This window comes from Solea senegalensis, linkage group LG10 (assembly GCF_019176455.1).
Source record: "Solea senegalensis isolate Sse05_10M linkage group LG10, IFAPA_SoseM_1, whole genome shotgun sequence".
NCBI lineage: Eukaryota > Metazoa > Chordata > Actinopteri > Pleuronectiformes > Soleidae > Solea > Solea senegalensis.
The window spans coordinates 944,172-966,883 of record NC_058030.1 but is presented as its reverse complement, the minus strand read 5'-3'; the positions used below and the strand labels follow the sequence as shown (position 1 = coordinate 966,883).

Genomic DNA, 22,712 nt, shown 5'->3' with positions numbered 1-22,712 from the left:
GGCAACCCTCTATTTACAGGTCTCTGCCAGAACAGCACATATTCACAAGTGACCAGCTCATTCACCAACATTCTGACCATAGTCTATCGTAACTGAGAGTAGATGAAAATATTGTTTATTCTGAATTTATTGCTAAACGCATATCTTTTGAGATAAGAAAATGAGATTTAAACATGAACTTCCACTTAACATTGACTACTTTACTAAAGTCTATTAAATGATTACACCACACTTGCTTAAGAGCTAATATTGCTCAAACATTTCAGTTCATATTGCGTTCATTATGTATATGCCAGTACAATGTAGCAAGAAGTACCTTGGACCAGTTATTATAATATTTTCAAGAAATTCAGTCAAAGCAGTGACCTGATTGATCCTGCATACAATTGTGAAAATCATAAAAATTCAAACATATCATTCATTTCTGCGAAGGTTGTTCATTTAGTTTCACCAGTATAATAAAAATTGTTCAATAATGCAAACGCTGTTATTTTTTAGGTCCATTCAGTGGTCAAAGTGTATCATTTCAACAGGTTTATTGATTATGATACGAGACCCTGAACATTTGTTTTCTGACACAACAGTTAGGTGATTATTGGAGGGTGTGTGTGTATGTGCATGTGTGTGTATTAGTGTGTGTTGAATATTTCAACCATGCTGATGCAGGGTTTTTCTTTTTTAATTATTTCACTTGAGTCATGTTTCATGTTGAGCAATGTTGTTTACTCATGGCCCCGGTTTCATAAATCATTCTGAAGATAACACGCCAGCATCATTATTCTCACCACAGGCCAAAAGGACACAACACAGTCTGTCAAGGATGAACAGCCAGGGCCATGACAGACATCAATCACCTTAGTCTGCCTGATACCCTCTGTGAGGAATACCCAAAGATCTTTCTGTTACCACTAAGATGTCTCAAGAATGAGCACTCCACTCGTCAAAAGGTCTCAAAAGCAGCGAAGTCCATTTTGTTTAAAACAAGAACGAGATAAGAGCACTAAATGGAAAGGGAGTTGTGTGTCTCCTCTGATAATGAGTGTTTGTGCAATAACAGCATCAGCTCGGCTCATGTGAGAAAATGTTTTCTTACTGCAGATTGATCGCAGCAGAGATGGGGAGAATCCACGCCATCCAGCCAAAATGTGACGCGTCTGTTGAACCTCTACTCTGGACAAAAATGTCCCACTTTCTCACAATGTTGAAGAGCAGCACCAACAACAGACCAATTCAGCAACGCTGCACCAAATGGTACACATTTAAGTCTGCATGATTCATCACTTGATCAGTGTGATAGATATCAAAGAACATGACTCTGCAGTTGTGTGACAGATTTAATGGCGAGGTTTAGTGGACAGTGGCAGTTTTAACAGGGTAAAAAACAACTATAAAAATGTGTAATATTCCTGTTGATGTTTGCAATCATTATTGGTGTTCTCTGCCCAACAACATGAGAAGAAACAGTCTTTATTTAAGTAAGTTAAGAGTTGGCCACTAAGTTTCTGCAATGTTGTTGGGGTTTTAAAAATGTTATGGTGATTAAAAAAGATGCACTTTGGCCACCATCTCCTCACAAGAGGTCAGTGATACCTTTACACACAATACCTGCTTACTATTACCTGATGGCTAACTAACTTCATCCAAAAGCTGAATGCTGATCTCAGAGGTGGTGAAAGACAATGGCGTTAAAACACTAAACCCTCTGCCCAACATCATCACTGCCAAAACTATTTTTCCAAGGACATTAGCTGTAACAAAAACACCAATTAAAAGCACATTTAAAACCTTACTCAATCCCTCACAACCTTTAACCCAACCCAACACTTGTCTCTTTACTGAAAAAAAGGCTAAATTCTTTGAAATAATTCAGATACAGTCAATCTCTCCCAGCACTCTCTCCTATTGGCAGTCCACATCCTTGTACTTCTGTTTATCTCTAAATACAGGGATAAAGATCACTGGCGTATCATTTCTTTTCTTCACCTCTCTCACTGAGGACAATGCGTTAAATCTCCCGATTGCTAACTTTACGACTACATGCACTACACTTCCTTCTAACCAATTTGCTCCAAGTCATCTCTTGTGCTCTCGCTATTGTGCCAAGTCCTTCACTCAACCCTGCTCGCGAAGTTGAGGACTATGAACGCAAGCGCCGAGCTTTGAGACGTGCTGAATCCATTTAGCACTCAGTATTTACTTTAAAAGCTGAAATAGACAACTTTTGGCTTAAGCTTGTCATTGTCAGCACAGTGTATATATAAAAAAAGACACATCCAGGTTTTTATTGGTCCCATGTAAGACTTGTTTTTTACAGTTTCTCTTGGCCACCTTAGATGGAGGTTTTGCAGAAACATTACAACATGATTTTCATCACAAAGAAACTCTCTTATTCCATATCCAAAACAATTTTCACACAAGGGTCATTAACACAAAATCAGCTCGGAGGGAAAGTACCTGCATCCTTACCAGCATCTTTATTATGTCTTTTATTTTATTTGTACAGCCCTACATTCATCACAGTTTCCCACCTCCATTGCAAGATCCTTTGTTCATATTACTGGAGGATTTTAGCTGATTTGACCAATAGTATACAGTATACTGTAATGAATCCTTCCATATGTAAATGTGAAGCATTTACTAGGACAAGTTAGAACAACTTTCTGCCGTTTATCAGCGTAAAAAGAGAAGGGGAAAGGTTGTGTGTGTTTACTGATTTTCATTGTCTCTTTGGGATGTTTTCTGGTAAACGATGACTTTCAGAACCAGTAGTGCTCATAGGACCACAGCCTGATCCTAATGAGGAAGAACCTTGTTTCTTAGGCTCTGTTTGGGGTTAAGGGCACGGTATGAATTGTGGTTAGATTAAGATTAGACTTTAACTGATAGTATAGTTAAATTTAGGGATAAGACTGTCCACACAGAAGGTTTGTGTGTATGTGGCTGTAGAAGCCTTGAGGATAAATTTAGATTCAGACCTATCTTTGTGAGGACATGTTGACATTGCAAGGATATTTTGGCTTGTCCTCACCATTTTAAAGGGCTTTTTAAGACTTGTTTTTAGCGTTAATGTTAGATTTGGGTTTAGGTAAGGGTTAGGTTTAGTTTTTTTGTCTTAAGGGGCAAGGAAATGCATTATGTGTGTTAGGGTTAAGGTAATTGCCCCAAATTTCATAGGTCATACATGTGTAAAAATATTTGATTCAGGTCAGGTCTGAACTACACAGAACATAAAGGGTTCCACATAGTCTTGTCTTTTAGGTAGCAGCAGTTGCACTGATGCCTTATCATTTTCTCACATAGTAAACGCACCTTTCTCAGACCTGCCCATACTGCTCCTCTCCACCCATTTATTATTAGTAACTGGACTGTCTTTGGTCAAGTTTTTGTGTTGACACATTTACCTCCCTCACATGGAGGCTGTCAGAAAGCTGCCATTGGGTAAAGTCAGGGGAAAGAGGTGAGGGAGTGGCCTTTGTGGCAATGACATTGCATTATCTTTGACAGGGGTCATGGGGTGAAAGGTGAGAGGGCCTTGCAGACACTACAAAGAAACAGACGCCCTGCCACAAGCTTCCTGCAGAGCTCCCTTATCTGTCAAACGTTCAATCTTGTTTATGTTTGTGGAGAAAGGGTCAGAAGTTGGCCCAAACTGAAGCTGGAAGCCAAGAGTATCCGAGTAGTGTTTTTTTTCTTCCTTTGAGTTTTAGGGAAAGCAATTTGTGGATACGTTTTTCTTACTTTCATCGGTTTGGGAAGACAAAGGCCCCACAAAGACCTAAGAGCACACCAGAGTGACTAGACATCTTTGTCACATGGAAGACAAGAAACAGGCAGATCTTCCAGTTCTCAGGCTATATATTCTGGTTCATCTGGTTTCTCAGTATAAATCAAATCAGGAGCAAACCCTCTTTTTATGTTCCTGTTGTGAGAGATGGTTTTGGCAAATGCAACCTACAACTCAGGTTGGCTTAATTAATTTAACTAAACCTGTGTTTTAAACATTAGTTAATATAAAGTCTAAAAACATGTCTCACTAATTAAAATTCAAAACATTCAAAGTGAAAGTGTTTGATTTTGTCTTCTACAAACAGTGAAATGGAGCACAGCCCCTCGTCCACTCGCACAGTCAGTCTATTCATTTATTTAATAATCTGTGCTTTTTGCATACAATTACCAACCAAAGGCAATGAGCGTGTGAATGACTTAAGATTGAAGTTTCATACTAAACAGTGCATCTGCTAAAGTAAACTAACTGCACTACTTTTAGGAGCCCAATAGATGGTGCTATATTGTGAGGCATTTGTGTGGCTGAGTGGGTTAACGCAGTCCACTGGTGCTCAAACACAGAGAGACGTGCAGAACAGAAAACTATATTTCAGGATAGGAATTTTGGGCCATGCGGCCTTTCTGTGTGGAGTTTGCATGTTCTCTCAGTGTGTCTGTGTGTGTGTGTGTGTTCTCCAGGTTCTCCGGCTTCTTCCCACAGTCCAAAAACATGTAGAGGTTAATCGAACACTCTAGATTGCCCTATGTCAGCTGGGATTTGTACCAGCATCCCCACGGTCTCCATGTGGTGGATAAAGCGGTAGACAGTTGATGTATGGAGGATAGAAGTTTTATAAAATGTGTAGTGGTTTTCTTTTTACTTTATGTATTAACGTCATCATTTTCCTGGCTATATAAAATGGCCTTGTACCTTGAAAGCAGGGCCGGCCCAAGCCTTTGTGGTAGATGGCGCTTGACTCTTATTGATACCAGTGTAACACTTTGAATTATATTAATAGTAGTTGTGTTGTTTACGCCAGACCAGGGCAGTGAAATCACACAAGTGGCCTAGTAAGAATTTGTACTTTTGTGTTCAACGTGAAGCACTAAGTGTAGTGATAATGAACTTGAATTAAACCAGTTTAATGACTTTGGTTTTTGATACTTGTGTGTGCAAATGTGCACTAAATGAGCAATCTTCAACTACAAAATAAAACCAAATAACCTAAGCTCAACACTATTTAGATATCTAAATATATCTTAAGATATCTAGACATTTTTAATATAATTTTTGTTTTTTACTCCACACACCACGCAGCCACTTAGTTTGCTTATGCCTTGGGCCGGCTCTGCTTGTACAGCCTTAACTTATTATTACAATAAGGATTGTTATTATGATTTTTAATAATAAGGAACATTGCAAAAAAAGAGCAAAGAGAGCACAATTTAATCATTTTAAGATCCAAGAGATGTGGCTTCATTTCAACTCATGTCTATGGTGCGTACCTTTATTAAATATTTACTGGCTTTGACTGCATGTGTGTGACGTGATGATACACACACACACACACACACACCCACATACACAGAGAGAGTGAGAGAGAGGCAGTGACACGACCAAGACTGGGGGGAAACAAGCAAAGGGGGTTTAAACAGGCATCAGAGAAACTTTTGTACTCGAGAATGTATGAGTGCAAGTATGAATGTGATCTTTAGAGGAAATGGTAAAAGAAAGGCAGAGAGAGAGCAGGAAGAGGCTGCACCTGCAGAGGAGGTCTTCAGCTCTTAAGCCACCCACTGTGCAAGGAGAGAGACAGATAGAGAGAAGAGGAGAGAAAGGGGGAGAGGGTGCGAAAGAGGCTGCAGCAGCTGCAAGGTTCAGAGAGAGAGAGCGAGAGAGAGAGAGAGCACAGTAGAAGTCAGCGATAGGAGCAAAAAGAAAGGAGAGCAATGGAAAGCAAGAGTGCAACCTCTTCTTCTCCCAAAGGCCCCCTGCTGTGTCTCCCGTTTACACTCCCACGGATCGTGTAAAGCATTTGAAAAAGGGAAAAAGAAAAAAAAATCAGTAGTGCTTGGCTGGTGTTTGAAATCATATGTAAATAAGGCACATTGATAATGAAGCGCCAGAGGAGGAAATTCCACTAATTACCTTACAGAGACTTGACAGGGAGCAGGAGGCGAATGTACTTGATGTACTTTGCTCTATGAAAAGGACAGAAAAGAAAGAGGAAAAGATCTGATGGCAAGAAGACAGGTTTCCATTTAAAGTCAATGGAGGTCGTTCATTTGGCTTTTGACTGCGAGTATTTGTGGGTTTATTCTACGATGAAGTCGGCTTGTTAAGTTAAAAAAATATGAATGTGTTGAAAAGGAATCAGAGTAATTCACCATTTGACTGAGCTGAATTTCAGAGTAGAGCAGATAGATAATTTATGCATCGCGGTTATACATATACGTCAACCACTATGTCATTTTATAGTATTTCAATCATTTCATTTGACAATAGAAGCTAAATGAAAGTAACAGTAAATGTATCAAAATGAATAAAACCTCAGAAGGAAACAGCTATTTAAAATGTTTTTCATGCTTGCTTGCAAATAGACAAGTAAGTTTATATCTGCATATCGTCTGGATGTAACCTTGATTTTGTGACAAAATCAGAAGAAAGGAAGAAAGAAAGAAAGAAAGAAAGAATGAAGCAGAAGGAAATGATAACCATAAATGACTTGTTGCTTTGTTGAGGCAAACGATGTATACGGCAACACAGCCTCTGTGTCATGACCATAAACAAGGCTTCGCTCGTCTGCTTTTATTGTGCGTTCCTAACAGGCCGCACTAAATTATGTCCACAAGTGTGTATAATACTGGAGCATCTGTTTGTTCCCTTTTGAATAAATAGGTGGTGCTTAAATTACCCTCTTGTCATGGCCTGACGACTGAAAGGAAAACAGGAAAATTAATTAGGAGATGGATGCTCATGCAGAGTTGCTTCCACATACATTTTGCATTGACATCCAAGGACATTTTTTGATACGTGCAGCAATCAACGGAGTGAAAACAAGGCATGCAACCTTACAAGAGCCCTGAACTGCTTCAGTTTACAAACACATTCTTAGAAGAAAAGTGTGCGAGTTCAGGATAAACTTCCACTCTTTTGGCAAACTTCCTCACGCCGTCCTCCTACAGCACCAGGAGATTTCCCTTCATTACAGAAATTATCCTTAAATCCTTATTTCAAAACTTTTCCTTTGAAAGAGCTGCTCTCTGCATCCCTGTTTCCCCTCAAATAAAAAATATTTTAGCGAGAGCTTTGCTTCAATGCAGACTCACAGTTGGACATAAGCCTTAAATAATTGTGCAAAATCTTTAATCTTGTAATTTAATTATGGTTAAAACTAAGCGGCATCATCTTTGGTAGTAAAGTCTGAGATGACTCACTGTACTGGATACCTGTCATCATGTCTAGAATAGAGCAGAAATCAAATGAGATGACAAATGTTTCATTATTCCACTCAGACCTACTTTCTCTTCCTACATTAAACCGATTCGCCGGCTTCTGATTCAAAACAGAAATGTGTCGCTCTCGTCTTTTTGCAGCCTCTGGTATAAAGCATCCTGCACCAGTCAATTACTGTACTGACATAAGCTTCGGGGATTTTTGGGTGTTGAATTTCACCAAATCGAGCGACTCCTCTTTCATGTAATGTTCCTTGAAGAGTTGCAGTGACAATCTTGACTTCACCGTAATGAAATAATTGAATTAAAGCACTTTTGTTCCCTGCAGTTCTGTGGCTTCGCGAGAGGTGCCCAGCTATGAGACTCTGTCAGCGGAGATGGCGTCTTTGAAAAGACACCTCTTGCAGATTGGCTCGCCGACTGTCCTCTGCCACAATGATCTCCTGACAAAAAACATAATATACAACCACAAAGAGGGTGAGGAGCTGCTCTGCACGTCACTGACCCTGGGAAATGTGGTCGATAAGACAGTGAAAATAAGCTGCTTTCTGAAATACTTTATGTGAACAAGGTAGTCTTCTATATCAGGGGTTAGAAAGCCAAGTCAGAACAGTTAGTCATAGAAGTCTTACTCTACACGCCGATCGTAGCTCTGTTATTGGAACGACTCGGTCAGAGTTTCAGGTGTCTGTTTCCATCAGTTTGAAATAATGCAGCTCACACTCTTCATTCTGCTTCCCTTTATTTTATGCCCAGACAAACACCTTTGCACCATTAAAAAAAATTTATTCCCATTTTATTTAATACTATTACCTCATTCACAATAATCTTTTATTATCTTTTATTCATTTTTTTTCAAGTATGTCCATGGTGACTCAAAAGAGTCGCCGTATTCCTTTGACTCCTACAAGGTTCTGTACTTTGTATAAAGGGAGGGAGAGTTACTCTTACCTTAGACATGTTCATCGTGTTGTCCTGGTAACCACTCCTTCTTTCCCTCTCCTCGTCCATTAGAAAAGGTGAAATTCATTGACTACGAGTATGCCGATTACAACTACCAGGCCTTCGATATTGGCAATCACTTCAACGAATTTGCTGGTAGGTGTGATGATACGAAAGTTCAATTTGCTGACAAACATTTATCAAGGCCAAACATAAAGATTGCCTAATGTGGAATCCTGAATGCAGTAGGGGCTGTGATGCACTGGATAATTTTTCCGTTAGTGCTGGCTCTGTGATTTTTATCTTTCTGCCAGTGCAAAATAAAAATAAAATTGTGTTCTTCCTCCGATGCTGCTCAGACAAATGTATTCTCCATGTCCTTATATAGTGACAAAAATGTTTTTTGACATATCAGGTGTGTCGCAGTAAATCTCGGCTGTGATGAAAACTTTGTTTGAACTCAGAAAATAACAAAAATAAATAAAAACTAATTATGGGGCCACCTCAAACGACAGGAATGCTTGTAACCGTGATATTTCGCAAACCTGGAAAAGAAATGTCAATGTTTGTGACACAGAGATCCCTTCTTTCTATTTTCTAAAGTATTAAAACATTGTTTCATTCACATCATACCAACCTTACTATGATTTTAAAATTCTGAAACACAAAGTAAGCAGAGCCTTTAAGCAATAATAGCAGAACCAGGGTGTAAAGTCATTTTTATCGTGCATTAAAAAGTATCTAGTATCAGAATTAGACAGTTTTCCCTGTTAGTATAATTCATCATTGATTTGAAATGCTGATGCATTCATTTGAATCACTCAAATACATCAGTAAATCATTTAAATGTGTGTTGACATCCAGTGTCAAAATTATTTATTTTAGGCCGTGTGTGTTACGCCTTTACACTGATACTGGTTACATTAACATTCAACTTCATGTACATTTGTGTGTGTTCAAGGAACAAAGGTTAACTATAGGTTTTATCCAACCCGGGAGCTGCAGAGAGACTGGCTGTTGGCCTATCTGGAGAGTTACAAGCACAGCACTGGGCGTGAGGTCACAGTCACAGAGGCAGAAGTCACACAGCTCTATGTTCAGGCCTGCAAATACTCATTGGTAAGAGTCCGCTTCGACTTATTTTGAAATATATCTCAACGGTTATTTGCTTTTTTGAAAATGTTTCCTCTCACAGCAACTCAAACGTCCCAGTATTATGAGATTCGTGTGCCCATTTCAACAATAACCATACTGTATGTGTCCAGATCTCTGACATGACAGAGCGGCAACACCTCACCAAAACAATCCGCAAAGAAAACCAAACCCGATCCTCAGCTGACACACTGCTGCTCAGATTTCGATGGGCTCCATCTGCATTGATTAGGAGCTGCCGCAGGGAAAAAAATGAAAGGCAGCAGCCAAAATTATTTTTCTTATGACCACAATTTTCATTCTGTTTGGTTTGAGAGGTGCCGGTCATAGCGAAACACAACATGTAGAATTGTCTGACCGATGTGGGGCTGGTTTAAAATGTCTCTTGAAAATAGCCAAGACATAATGAAGAAGCATATTACCTCTAAAATAACTTGTGCCTTGGCCAAACAGGAAGAAGGGAGCGACAAAGGGGAAAGAAATATGAACTGGAATGGGGAAAGAGAGGCGATAACATCACGTTGATTGAAGTCAGATTTTCTTAGACAAACCGAGGAGAACTAGAGGGAAGTGGGAGAACTTGATCACCGTCACTTGACAAGCCAACTTTCTAGCTTGACTCATTTTTACATGCCATGTGTCAAAGTGAGGGATAGTGAGACTGTTAACAGAGAAAATGACAGGCTTTACGTTTCAGAATTTCAAGATACTGAGCTGAAATCTCTTGTTTTAATTTAAACAAGTATCATCTGCTCTTCTTGTCAGTGTGAAATATTAGATGACCTATTTTTTTTTTAATTGTTTGTTAACAGATAAATTGGCACAAGTGAATTTGCTCCATATAAAGATCTCACTAGATTTCAGTTTTTTGTAAACTGGCTTTTAAAGTTGTTTTTTTTAAAAAACACAGCAGTAATTATTAATTCAGTCTAGTGGCTTTTTTTTTATCCGCATCCATGTTTTTTGTGTTCTTCCCATTATGAATTTGATTAGATGTGATTTCATTATTTTGTGTAATTGATGTATCACTTGGTAATTGCTTGAATGAATCAAACTACATTGAATCCACGTCTCAGTAGTTAATAATACAGATGAATTAATAATACTTGTGAATGGTTAAAATCTCACCAGTCAAGGAAATCAATGTGCACTGAAAGGAGCCGTGGCATTGACAAAGCCTGGCCAGATGCCAAATGGTAAATGTTGGGCAAAGCTTGCCAAGACACTGTGAGGTCTCTACGACTCATCCTCTCCTCCGCAGAGATCCCCCATGATGTGGCGACTAAAGCCCACGGCTCTGTGATGTCACTTTCCCTACATGTCTCTTATGTTCTTTTTTTCTCAATGGTTCCCTGTCACTGACTGTCTCTGCTTAGTGTTAGACTAATGCTTTCTTAATGGGAAGCAGTTATTAATCATAATAGAAATACACTCAATCTCTCTTCCCAACTAAAGACATAGATTAGAGATGAAAATCTGCCAGGGAGGGAAAAAAGCCAAGGGAAAACCGCACATCGCTCTTCAAGTATTTCAATCCACCCTTTATTTGATTATCAAATAAAAATGTGATTATATCATTGGGCCACAGAACAGAGGCCTGTCTGGATCTTATTAGGACTTGCTATTAGTGGTCTTACCATGAAGATTTACAATAAGGGTGGGGAACAACAGAAATTTATGGAAGCATGGAAGTCCGCAAGCCTAAGTGAGCAAAGCCATTAAGGAGGGAACCATTCAATACAGAGGTTTGTCATTTTGACTGAGTACAACTGGCATGTCACATCAGCAGCAGCATCAGCAGCAGCAGCAGCAGCAGCAGCAGCTTTGGGAGCAGTTGTAGCATGATAAGTGGAGGTCAATGAAGTGTTGCCTACAGTTAAGGGCAGTGGTAGCTCAGTGGTAGAGCGAGTTGTCTTTCAATTTGAAGGTTGTGTGTTTTCCCGGCTCAGCTAGTCTACATGCCGGTGTGTCCTTGGGCAAGACACTTAACCCCCACGTTGCTCCTGACAGCTGTGCCGGCAGCGTGTGAATGCGTATGAAAGATGAGTGAGTGACGGAAAGAAGTGAGAGTGAATGGGTGTAAAGCAGCTTCGAGTGGTCATCGAGACTAGAAAAGTGCTGTATGGATAATAAGTTATTTACAATTTGCTCGATAGCACAGAGAAAAATATCAACAATAGAAGAACAAAGAAGATAAGATTGGTGAATCCACACAGCATATGTGTTATTTAATGATTGAAATTCAACTTCTTCTTCTTCTTGTTATTTGGGTTTGTTATGGTCAGTGTTTTTCCCTGATGTTTTCTGTCCGTGTGCTACTTTGTCCATAAGAACAGTTCATTTTCACAGTTATCCCAAACAATGTGTTATTTATATATCAATTAAGAAAAGGAAAAAACAATGTGCTTTTAAAACTAGTCAGCAATAATTACTTCAACGATGCTGTAATGTTTTACATTTCTTTGTTCTCCTCCAGGCATCCAACTTATTCTGGGGGATCTGGGCCATCCTGCAATCACACTATTCCTCCATTGACTTTGACTTCCAAAGGTTAGTACGTCTGACAAAAGGCAACTTAAATGTCCTGTGAAACTTAGAAATCTTAAAACACTATGGCTGTCATTTTCTCCATCAAATGCCGTAAAAAATAAATATACTGCTGCACATGGTCGAAATTTAAACCGACATCCTTCAAACATTAAGCACCACTCTCACATTTACGTCCTCCCAACAGCTGTTTAATGTAGAAACATGTAAAACCACACAGAAAATTAGAACTCTGAGCAACATCATTGGACCATCTTATTGCTTATGTTGGGGTGAAGCTCCCAGTAATTCTTTATAATGTTTAGACAAACAGGATCTTCATTAGGATTGCTTGAAGGGGAATTAGTTGGCAGAGAAAAATGCAATAAAATATTGGAAACTTGAAACACGAGTGTGGAAATATTTCATTTTTCCCCGAGCAGTGCTTTTAGGACTGTATTTGTATTTGTCATAAAACATGCAGTAAAAGCACACTTTGTCCACTCCTCTTGCTACTACCAAACACAGACAAAATATTTACACGTGAAATTCTCTGCTGTTCCTCACTCAAATACCACACACTGTGAAAAGATGAAAGGCTGGACTTAAATGAAGACAAAAATGATTTTATTTCTCAGTGTATTATGATAGTTATCTTTATACAAGTCCAGGAGACATTCCTCTCTTCCAACAGCCAGACAATAGAGTTCAGAAGGGCAACCTCCCAGCCCCATCTCGCTAATCTCTATTGACATACATCACCCTCCCCTCTGTGTGGCTTTCTCTGCCCACTTGTTAGATCAGCGACAGGGCCCCCACCTCATTTCGATCTGGACCTCGGAGGAAATGTGATCCAGAGGGGTGCCGAGGCACAGAGGCGCTATTGTTCCCGTGCCGTCGGTCCTCCCTTACATATACGTCTCTCATCCCTGGCTGGGCCACATATATACGGCTGCTAGACGTCTGCTGCTCTAAGCTGCTGGCTGAGGTTGTCCTAAAGTGCATGCTGAGGGTTGGGTTACGCTTCTTGAACTGGAGGGTTAAAATGAAATGAGCTCAGTCTGAGAGCACCAGTAAAGATGGGGATGGGCCTACCTCGTGAAAGTTAGCCAGCGTACAATCCTACTCACTGAGGGTTGTGTCCTGTGACTGTGGCGTGTGCCTACCCTCTGTAAATGAAATGACAAACAAGCACATGGTTACTTGAACGTGCGATCTATGCCATTTGGGCCTTTGGACCTCACCGTGTATTAATTAAAATATACACATGGGAATTCAACCGATAAATGCTGCTGCTGCTGCTGCTGCTGCTGCTGCTGCTGGGTAGTTAGTCCACAGTGAGTGCTCATTGCTCAGAACAGCTGCCTACAGCTGCTGGAAATGAGGTTATGAGGATTGAGATTGACTCTATACACGGTCACTTCCTGGTTCTCCAAAAGCCAGCCTGATAACTTCCAGTGAGCCGGCAGCCAAAGATGCAGAGATTTTATAAATTAAAGAACACATTGTCAATTTGAGGCCATGTTGAATTCCCTCGGGACTGACAGTTAAAACAACTACCAAAAGACAATCTAAACGTTTTTGATCCGTATCAGAAGTTTTAATCACTAACATTACTTACTTTACAAAGTTTCCCCCTGACAACTGACCTGCATTTCATTTATTTGATTTACTCCAAGAAATAATGGTTATTTGACCATCATTTTATTGTTACGAATATAAATGTAAAATGAGTTTATTGATGCATTTTTATTTTGAGATAAAGCACACTGCACTGCTTATGTGTTATGTGTTTGTGACAAATAAGATCTATTGAGGTACGAGATAATAAGTTAAACCCCTTGTTCGTATGTGTGTGTGTGTGTGTGTACGTGTGTGTGTGTGTGTGTATGTGTGTGTGTGTGCGCGTGTGTGTGTGTGTCTGTGGGTTTCCACCCACTGTTATCCCCCTGAGCCAAATTTCCACCGACTTCCCAACAAGTGACAGGCGTCGCCCAGGCCTTGTGCTTTAACCAGGGCCAGATGTAGATGTGACAATAGGGAGCCACAAGGGGAATGCACAGAAAGCCACCCTCCCTCCATCATCCGTATTTACTTTCCTGATATGATTTTATTCATGTGTTTAAAGTGTCTGCGAGTCAGTGGTTAAAATTTGTGGATGTGTTGGCAAGGCGAGCCGTTATTTGACAAAGACATTATTATGAGGAAATGAATGAGGAGGAGGCCCACTGTTTGGACTAGGCTGACTGCAAATTTGGGGAATTGTGCACAAAAGCACATTGTGAAATGGAATACCTGCTTTGGAGGGAGTTCATTTTCCCCTACTTCTGGTAAATAGAAAAACATCTCAGTTTCACCTCTGATGATGATAAACGTTACACGCGCTAGTTTTAGGTGTCGGCTTTAATAAAAATAGGGATGAAAGTTGCTTTTCTTTTAAATGGTCAGCACTTATGAAGGGAATAGGTGTGAGAGGTTAATAAATCCACAGGACAGAATGGTTTGACCAGTGCCTTTATGTATTTTTTAATGGATATACTGTCACATGTCTATTATAATGTGAGTAACATTGTTTAAAAGTTCAACATTTTGATTGCATTTCTTTTGAAGGGCAGAAATCTATATTAAATAAAGGTAAATTAACATCTTACTATGGGCAATTTCCCCTCAGGGATCAATAAAGTATTTCTTATTCTGAATTTTTTGTTTTAGTATCTGTTAAAAATAAAGACTACATATGACTGTTTTCTGTGTTTCCCAATTAAATGACTGTTATACCAACTGTGGTTCCGAAAACCATAAAGTGATCATTTTAAACTTTGATAACTTTAAATTATTGATGTGTCTGAAAAAAAGTGTCAGGTTAATAATGAGAAGTAACATTTCCTTAAGGATGTAGACACTGCTAGTTGATAATAAGAATTAAAGAAGTAAATACTGTAAAACAAAAAAAAGAAAAAAGCGAACGTGTAATTTTGTCATGATGTTCGAGGGTTGACTCTAATTTTCCACTTTCACAAAGTTGATGATTCACTCACATACGCAGTGAAATGCTTTCCCAAACTGTCCAAGGTCGACAAAGCACACTATAAAGAAAGGATCAGCATTTCATTAAGTTCCTTTTTTTACCTGATTTTTTTTTCTAAAAATTTACATGAGACTGAATTGGATGTGTCCAGCTGAATATCTGTCATGACTTCCCTCAGTGACGGTCAGCAGGTGTTGTTTTGACCAGTCAGGGAGAGGAACACTTCGTTCCCTTGTCTGGGTGAATGTGTGAATTGTCAATCATCCACTATAGCATACATTTTACACAAAACTATGTCTGTCCAAAGACAGCATCATGGAGTTTGCCAAGCCACAATTAGAGAAGTGAAAATTGCACGCTGGTCTGCCAGGCTACCACCACAGATTTTCCCCTGCAGATTTTCCTTAACACTTGTATAAAAACAACATTTCTAAGGAGACAGTGTTGAAGTTAGACTGTGCCGCCGATCTCTATCAACACACCGCTGCTGAGGATCCTGTAACTAACGATGTCCGTCATATGTGAAGCAGAGAAAGAGCAGGAGGAAAAAAAAACAACAACACCTCAAGAAACATTGTCAACAACAAGAAAACAGAATCTGACGTGATAATTAGAGAGCAGTTTTACCCAGAGACACAGGTGAGAAACATAGCGAATACAAGTAACTAAAAGGCATGTGTCTGAATTATATTTTTTATTTCACTGATTCTGCATTGAGGAGTGCAGTGAAAGCACTGATTAAAGTACAACGGCCTCTCTGGGCCTGCATTTTCTGTGCTTTTAAAACTTCACTTTATTTCAAAGGGTGGAGTATAATGGCCAAGGGCAGCAGCACACTCAGACATCAGATGTATTCAAGCACTGATAATATGGTTTGAAGCAAAATACAAAATCACCTTTGTCCCATATGAGCCCTGAAATGTGTTGAGGCTTTGCCACAGCTCTCGTGTACAGTGAGTAATTTAATAGAGCGTTGAGGCTATATTTTTCTGGGTTTTGTAAACGCAGGATACAACTAGTGCCATAAGCGACGCCTGCTTTTAAAGCTTTGACGAACACAAACACACTGTTTTGCATCACAGTGAATGTCCGGAACACTCTTGTGGCTGTTAATTGTAATGCAGACTATGTCAAAGAGTTGTTTTGTACATTAATACACAAATCTTTTCTGCGTATTTCTCCCTTTTACATGAAAAAAAGTTTGTGTGACCACTACTGTGTGTATTTTATATATAATATGAAGCTTACGTGTTAGAGTATTTCTTTGTCTTGGGGTTGTGTAGGTTTACAGTTTCTAAAATCTCTCATTTCAAAGGAATTAGTTGCCTCCTTGTCACTTGTCTAACAATCACTTTTTTCTCAGAGGGAGTTGTGGAACAGTTGTGGAGTTTGAACATAATATACAGTAAATGTGACATTGTACATTACATGTCCTTCACTGTTATTCATTGTTATATTATTACTCAGCACTTTGTTCTCTAATATCGTTTGTCTGTCCTGTGTTCTCCTCTCAGATATGCCATGGCGAGACTGAGCTTCTACTATGAGAAGAAAGAGGAATATTTTGCATTGACAATGAACAACATATAGAGCATTACCTGCTCTATCGTGAGCTTTCAGTGACTTTGTCCTGCTTTAAAGGGCAGAGAATAAACTTATAAATGTGTTCCCCATTGTTTGTTGTTTCAGGCTGTAGCGTGAGTTAATATGTTTTGCTATCATCGTAATTTTTAAAATATTTCTTTCACCACAGTCAGTATGCCAATAAGCCTATTTGGCTAATTGAGACGAGGCTTATGCCAGAAACACATTAATTGTTCCCACATTTGGCCGGGTCACATAAAGCCACACAAACTGAAAGTGGGTTATTTGCAGCCTTACAACAGTTCTGAAAGAAAACAAGTTTTCACTTTCTTTCACTGCTCTAAGTAGACTGCATTCTTTTAGCGTTTGCCTGTAATTTACATTCAAAAATGTTTCCATGTAAATGTGTGATGAGAGATCTTGATTTTTTAAAAACACAATCGGAGGTTAATGTATAATGCTCTTGTCACACGTTTGTATTTGTCGGCATGTAAATCCCCGAGTGACAGCTATTTGAGCAGATTATACAAAAATTTAAACATTAACAAGAGCATCCCATTTAAAATGCTGTTACAAAACAGTCTTATGACATCACTGTTACTGTGTAGGAGGACGTTTGCATCCATCCATCATCAATACAGCCTCTCCTTTGACAGTGGGGAAGAGGCATCCCTACAGGCCGTTTAAATGATCCAACAATCCTGACCATTATCTGCATCTCACACAGACACAGAGAGAGCATGCAAACTTCAAACCAAGAAAAATCTCACTGTATTTGTGACACTGCTCATTATGTTTCACAGACTTTTTTCCATTGCAGACATTTCAGCTTCTCTTATAGCAGGAAGAGTAAAGGTGCCCATAACATTAGTGATGGCTCTAATCCTTTTCGACATGTTTAAGTTTGTTAAAAACCAGCACGCATGCCTTAGCCCACAAGTGAAATACATGTACACAGTAGCCACAATGAATCCAGTAAAGCAGCACTTGTACGACATGTCTGTCATGACAAAGGTTTATACTGCCCGGCGTTAATGTAACACCACCATTCCAGCTCCCACTTCCATCCTTTGGTGTGTTTCAGGTTTAAGATCTGACCTGCTCATTTTAACGTGGAGCCCATAAAGAGACAAATATGCAGACCAGATGATGCCAGTATGCTGTGAACATCATGTGTTGTAAATGCATACAATGCTGCATGTACTACTACAATGCTTATATTAGTGATTTATCTTGTGAAATAAAACGCTGTAAAAGAAAGATGTTTTGATTTATGGCAGAAAAGGCCAGACTCTGTGTTTCCCTGAATCCCCCTTTATTGTCTTTGAACTGAGCGAAACCCACGTGTCAAAGCTTTGTTACTCTAATACATCTCTTTGTATTACTCTTATCAACGCTATGTCAAATTTAAGAAATTGTCAGCCACCCCAAGCGGTATGGCTTAACAGTCATTTTCTTCTAAGAAGCGATAGAAGAAATAATTGTGCTGATTACACCATTCTGCCCTAATTGTACTTATGCTTTACACTCATTCTTCCCCTTTCCTCTTGTGTATTGTTTGTTCCTATCTTGTCTGTGTTTGTGTGTGTGGCTGGCGTCACTTCCTGCCTCCTGTTTTCTCTTCGACACATCTGTCTCATCAAGCCTCCTGTGTATGACATCGGTCTCTCCCAGACTGTCACACACTGTCAGCGCTGGAAGCATTTAGGCCACCTTGTAGTTGTGCACTTTGAAGTTCAGTCACTCCATTCACCCTAATGAATAAGATGCATTCAAGTGCTCTTTGTTTGAAGATAAGGACAAAATGGACGCTGCAAAAAAAAATATCCCTCTAATTCCCTCTCTTTGCTTTAAACTGGGTTGATTAATAAGAAAGAAAGGTGTCACCATCTTTATATGGTTTAGGGAGCTTCTGCAACCTAATTATCAGTTTGTGTAAGATCATTTAACTACAAGGGATAGGAAAGGTTAAGCATCAACATAATAGTAAATCTGAATCACTGATTAGTTTTACTTTTCAATGTCACCTGGATTACGGTCACTGGTGATGGCTTTGTTGTTGTTCTAGTGTGGGGAGGACAGCAGAGAGATGGCAGAGTGTACAAACCTAACAGATAAATCCTTTAAATCAGTGTTCTACCAATACCTTGTCTAGTTGCCGAATGTCTCATGTACTATGGCTTGCCTTAACATAATCATGAAGCGTACTGTTTGGTCAACAAAAGCGGGACAAAATGTGTTTAAGCTCTAAATACAATCACATGACCTTAATCAGAGGACGGTGCAATGTAAATGTTAATATTTATATTTCCATGACCACACTGCACACAAAATAACTCGATTAAAGGTATGATTCCTTTTTATTTCAGACTTTTACAGAGACACTCTAAATGATGTCTGTCGTACACAGGTTACCGGTCTTAACCACTGAGCCCACGAGCCCTTTATTAGTAATCATTAAGCATGTATTAACACCTTATTCTACATAACCTTATTCTACCTCTATTGAATTAAGATTTTTCCTGCTTAAAGTGTTAATACAGGCTTAATAATTACTAATAAAGGTCTAGTATGCTACTTATATACATGTTAGTAAGCACCTAGTTAATGGTGAATATAATCTAAAGTGTTACAGAGATGTCTTTGCTACTTGCTAGTTTTTTGCTAACATTCTGTTCTTGTATTTCAAGGTTGTTTGTCTGCAAACTATAGTAGTTGTGCTTAACGCCATTTGAATAATGAAGAATCACTTAATTTGTAGACAGTGAAACAAACGCTATATTGTGTAAAATGAACGAATGCAACACGCTCAGAAATGTTTCCTCCTGCATGAGTCTCCGTGGTGTATTTGTCTATAATGCACACAAAGAAGAAAGTAGAATCAGTATAGAAAGGATGACGACAGGTCAAATGAGGGGAGCACTTGGAACAATGGCGTTCTTTACCTCTTCATGGCCGCACACAGTTCCACTCATCAAGGCTAGCGCTTTGAGTCAAACAATCCAACTGCTTTCAAAGTAGCATTTTTCGTTAAACATATGATATTTAATTAGCAGACTAATGCACTTTCAACGACAAGGACTTTGCCTCAAAAAGGAAAAATTGGCCTTTTGTCCGTTGCCCATTTTTCCTGAATAAGAGCCGTACGTTTTTTTTTCTTATTATTTCTAGCTGCATTAAAAAAAAAAAGAAGTATAGCCCTTTATGCAATGTTTCAAAGACACAGAAAGACAGACAGAGAGACACTGCTTTCAAAGAGCTTTTTTGTATGATTTTCTTTAATTCCGGTATTACATTTAGCTTTTTAGTTTGTTGAAGGCCTCAAGGTTACTGACCCTAGGGATTTTAATAAACGGCCTGCCCAATTTACCATTGTAATCCATTTCCATTACCTGAAAATTGTCTAACAGTGTCTTCAAGATAGAGATTTACAGAATGGCCAATGTAACATAGATTCCTGGACTCCAGACTCCCTTTTGTAGTGACCATCAGTTGGGCAATTATGGTACTGACTTAGCAACTATTTTATAGGAATGTATTTGCTTTACATTCACATTCTCCTCAGAATAAATTGTAATAACCTTCATAATCTTTCCCTCCATCATCCAGTGTCGTTATTATGGTGATTTTTCATCTTGGGTTTTGGATATTAATGGTTTTGACCATTTTGCAGCAAAAACACGCTGGAGAAGTTGGTCTGCAGCTGAATCAGGTGTGTGTTGAATGGTAATGATGGACAAAGAACAGAAAGGAACATGCAGTTGAAACAAACAATACAATGAATGTTTTTGCTGAACCTATTTCAGTTCCTAATCTCAGTAGCCCGAAATAAATGTCTTAGATTCCACATGTTGAAATGTGCTCAAACGAGGACATCTCCACTAAACCGGTAAAATCCCATGAACACTGCTCATCATGAAACAGAGAGAGCACGGGTTCATTATTTGCTGAATCGGAAGCGAATTCAATGATTAAGCATCATGAGCTCTTTGCTCAAAATAGGACGGTAGCATGCTGCTGCACCGTGATCAGTCTGTGTGTTTTGATGAGTAGTTGAGTCTCCATGATCATCGACAGGGTGGCTTTGATGCCTCATAAAAAGCCTCTCCAACACATTTGAAGTGGGATCCTCCTTTGTAATAACAACTTATTATTCTCTTGATCTAAAGACCTAATGGGCGAAAGAAGAAGAATAAAATGGCTCAGTCTTCTCTTCAAGAAGGGTTTGCTCAAAACCAAAAAGTAGATTTGCCTTTGGGGTTCTGTCTGAGACCAGGCTTTCATCAAAAATGTGTGTCATTATGTCTCATCATCCCGACACACACCAAACCCACAAAGACAAGAAAGGTAAATTCAAAGCCCATGAAATCACTCAAGAACAATTAACATGATAACAAGGCAAACCCTCACTCTCTACTGTAAAACAATATAGTTTTACCTTTTCTAGGAAGTGCCAATGACTGGGTTTAAGTCCCCCTAATAACAGCCCATTTGCATTCTTTGGCAAAGCATTACGGATAGATTCTGTAGTTTAGTCCCAGCCAGGCCACACATTTGAAAATTAAAATGCTAACAGTCTTCAATCATAACCATTCATTTGTTATTTAAGCTCTGTTAATATCTGCATGTTTGTACTGTTTTTAATGCTTATGGATTAATTGCAAATCAATAAATTAATATGTGTAAAATAATATCCGAAATACAAGTGACTTTAAACCTGACAACCAAAGCTCCTCAGAAAGTAGACTGTAACAACACGTTAGTGTCTATTGATGATTTGAAGGTGCATTGCTGATTCACCGTGAAAGTGAGGATTGTTTACCTGTAAGCTGCGACACTGATTTGTTGAATTTTCAAATCAATGCACTGCTCTTTAACTTTATGTTTGACTAAAATATTTCCTCTTCAGTGCCACAAATGATTTCCTGAATTTTCATAGAAGACAGGATACTTGCAATTTATTCAAAACTGTCATTTTCTTCTTGTCATTCTCGCCCACTGTCCTTGCATTCCTCACTTGCCTCCAACTCACACTCAAGCACTTGGGTTTCAAGAGAAGTAAAACGCTGAAGAAGTAATACAGAATATAGCAATAAGTGATATACTATATCATGCTATCTATTCTTATGACTTCTTCTTATTTTTATTAGCCAATTCCCAACACCATGTTCATGGCAAGAGCAAACAATTCTACATAGCATTTGTCCAATGACAAGGGACTTTTTATTCAACTGATCACCAATGATGACTTTCTTTTCTTTCATTTTCTCAGTCTTTAACTTACCACCCAACTCTCATCAACTCTCATCTCAACGTTTTTAAAGTTACTTTCATAAATATCTGTCTTGTATAAAGTACCTTAAAGGGATACTTGAGTAAAAGTACAAGTATCTTACCAGAAAATTACTTTTACTGGAAAGTTTCTTTTTGTAATATTACTTAAGTAAAAGTCTTAAAGTATTTGAAATTTACTGAACTTTTCTGATATAAATGTACTTAGTTTTAGAAGTAAAAGTATTTATTTATTTTAAAAAGTGAGGTGTTGGGATTGAGCCATGGTAGATCAGTGGTAGGGCGAGTTGTCTTTCAACTAGAAGGATGTGGGTTCAATTCCTGCCTCTGCTTGTCTATATGTGTCCTTGAGCCAAACACTTAACCCCATGTTGAAGCTTGTGAATGGTTGAATGGCAAAACTGTAGTGTAAAGCAGCTCATCAAGACTAGAAAAGCTCTATGTAAACACAGACCACAACCATTCTTCTTCTTCTTCTGATTTTATTTGGTAGTAACGATTAACAAAGATAGTTAGAAGAAATGTAGTGGATTAAAGTAAAAGTTGCTAGAAATAACTAAGTAAAGTACAGATATGTGGATTTTGTACTTAGGTACAGTAACAAAGTGTTTGTACTTTGTTACATGACAGCACTGATAAATATTATGAGGCCCATTTAACTGTTATTCAGCTGGCGTATTCTTCACATTTAGCTACCTGTCGCTTTAACAACTTGGACAACTGACTGGAAACTGCAGGATTACGTCTATTTCCTGTGGGGAAAAGTGAAGTTATACATATAGTATATACCGTACATTGTACGTACTGTATATGAATGTGTGTAACAAGCTATGTCAGCGTGACTGCTCCAACTGCACTGTCCTTTGTTAAGGTGCGGAAAGCTTGTATAGCATATACCCAATATAGCATATATACACAATCGAGCACACACAGCAACGTCTGTCAACTTGCTAACCACTAAATGTTC

General features: G+C 38.8%; 1 protein-coding gene across 1 annotated transcript in view; it reads left to right on the top strand.

Moving 5' to 3' along the window:
- The window catches only part of LOC122776362 (ethanolamine kinase 1-like), a 20,497-nt gene extending 2,784 nt beyond the window's left edge, over window positions 1-17,713 (top strand). The window contains exons 2-8 of the mRNA XM_044036856.1: window positions 1-19; window positions 1,099-1,251; window positions 7,550-7,698; window positions 8,236-8,319; window positions 9,125-9,282; window positions 11,792-11,865; window positions 16,384-17,713. The exon at window positions 1-19 is cut by the window's left edge and continues 244 nt beyond it. Coding sequence (XP_043892791.1) covers window positions 1-19; window positions 1,099-1,251; window positions 7,550-7,698; window positions 8,236-8,319; window positions 9,125-9,282; window positions 11,792-11,865; window positions 16,384-16,459 — 713 coding nt within the window. The 3' untranslated portion in view covers window positions 16,460-17,713. The remainder of the gene's footprint in view (window positions 20-1,098; window positions 1,252-7,549; window positions 7,699-8,235; window positions 8,320-9,124; window positions 9,283-11,791; window positions 11,866-16,383) is intronic.
- Window positions 17,714-22,712: the final 4,999 nt, after the last annotated feature.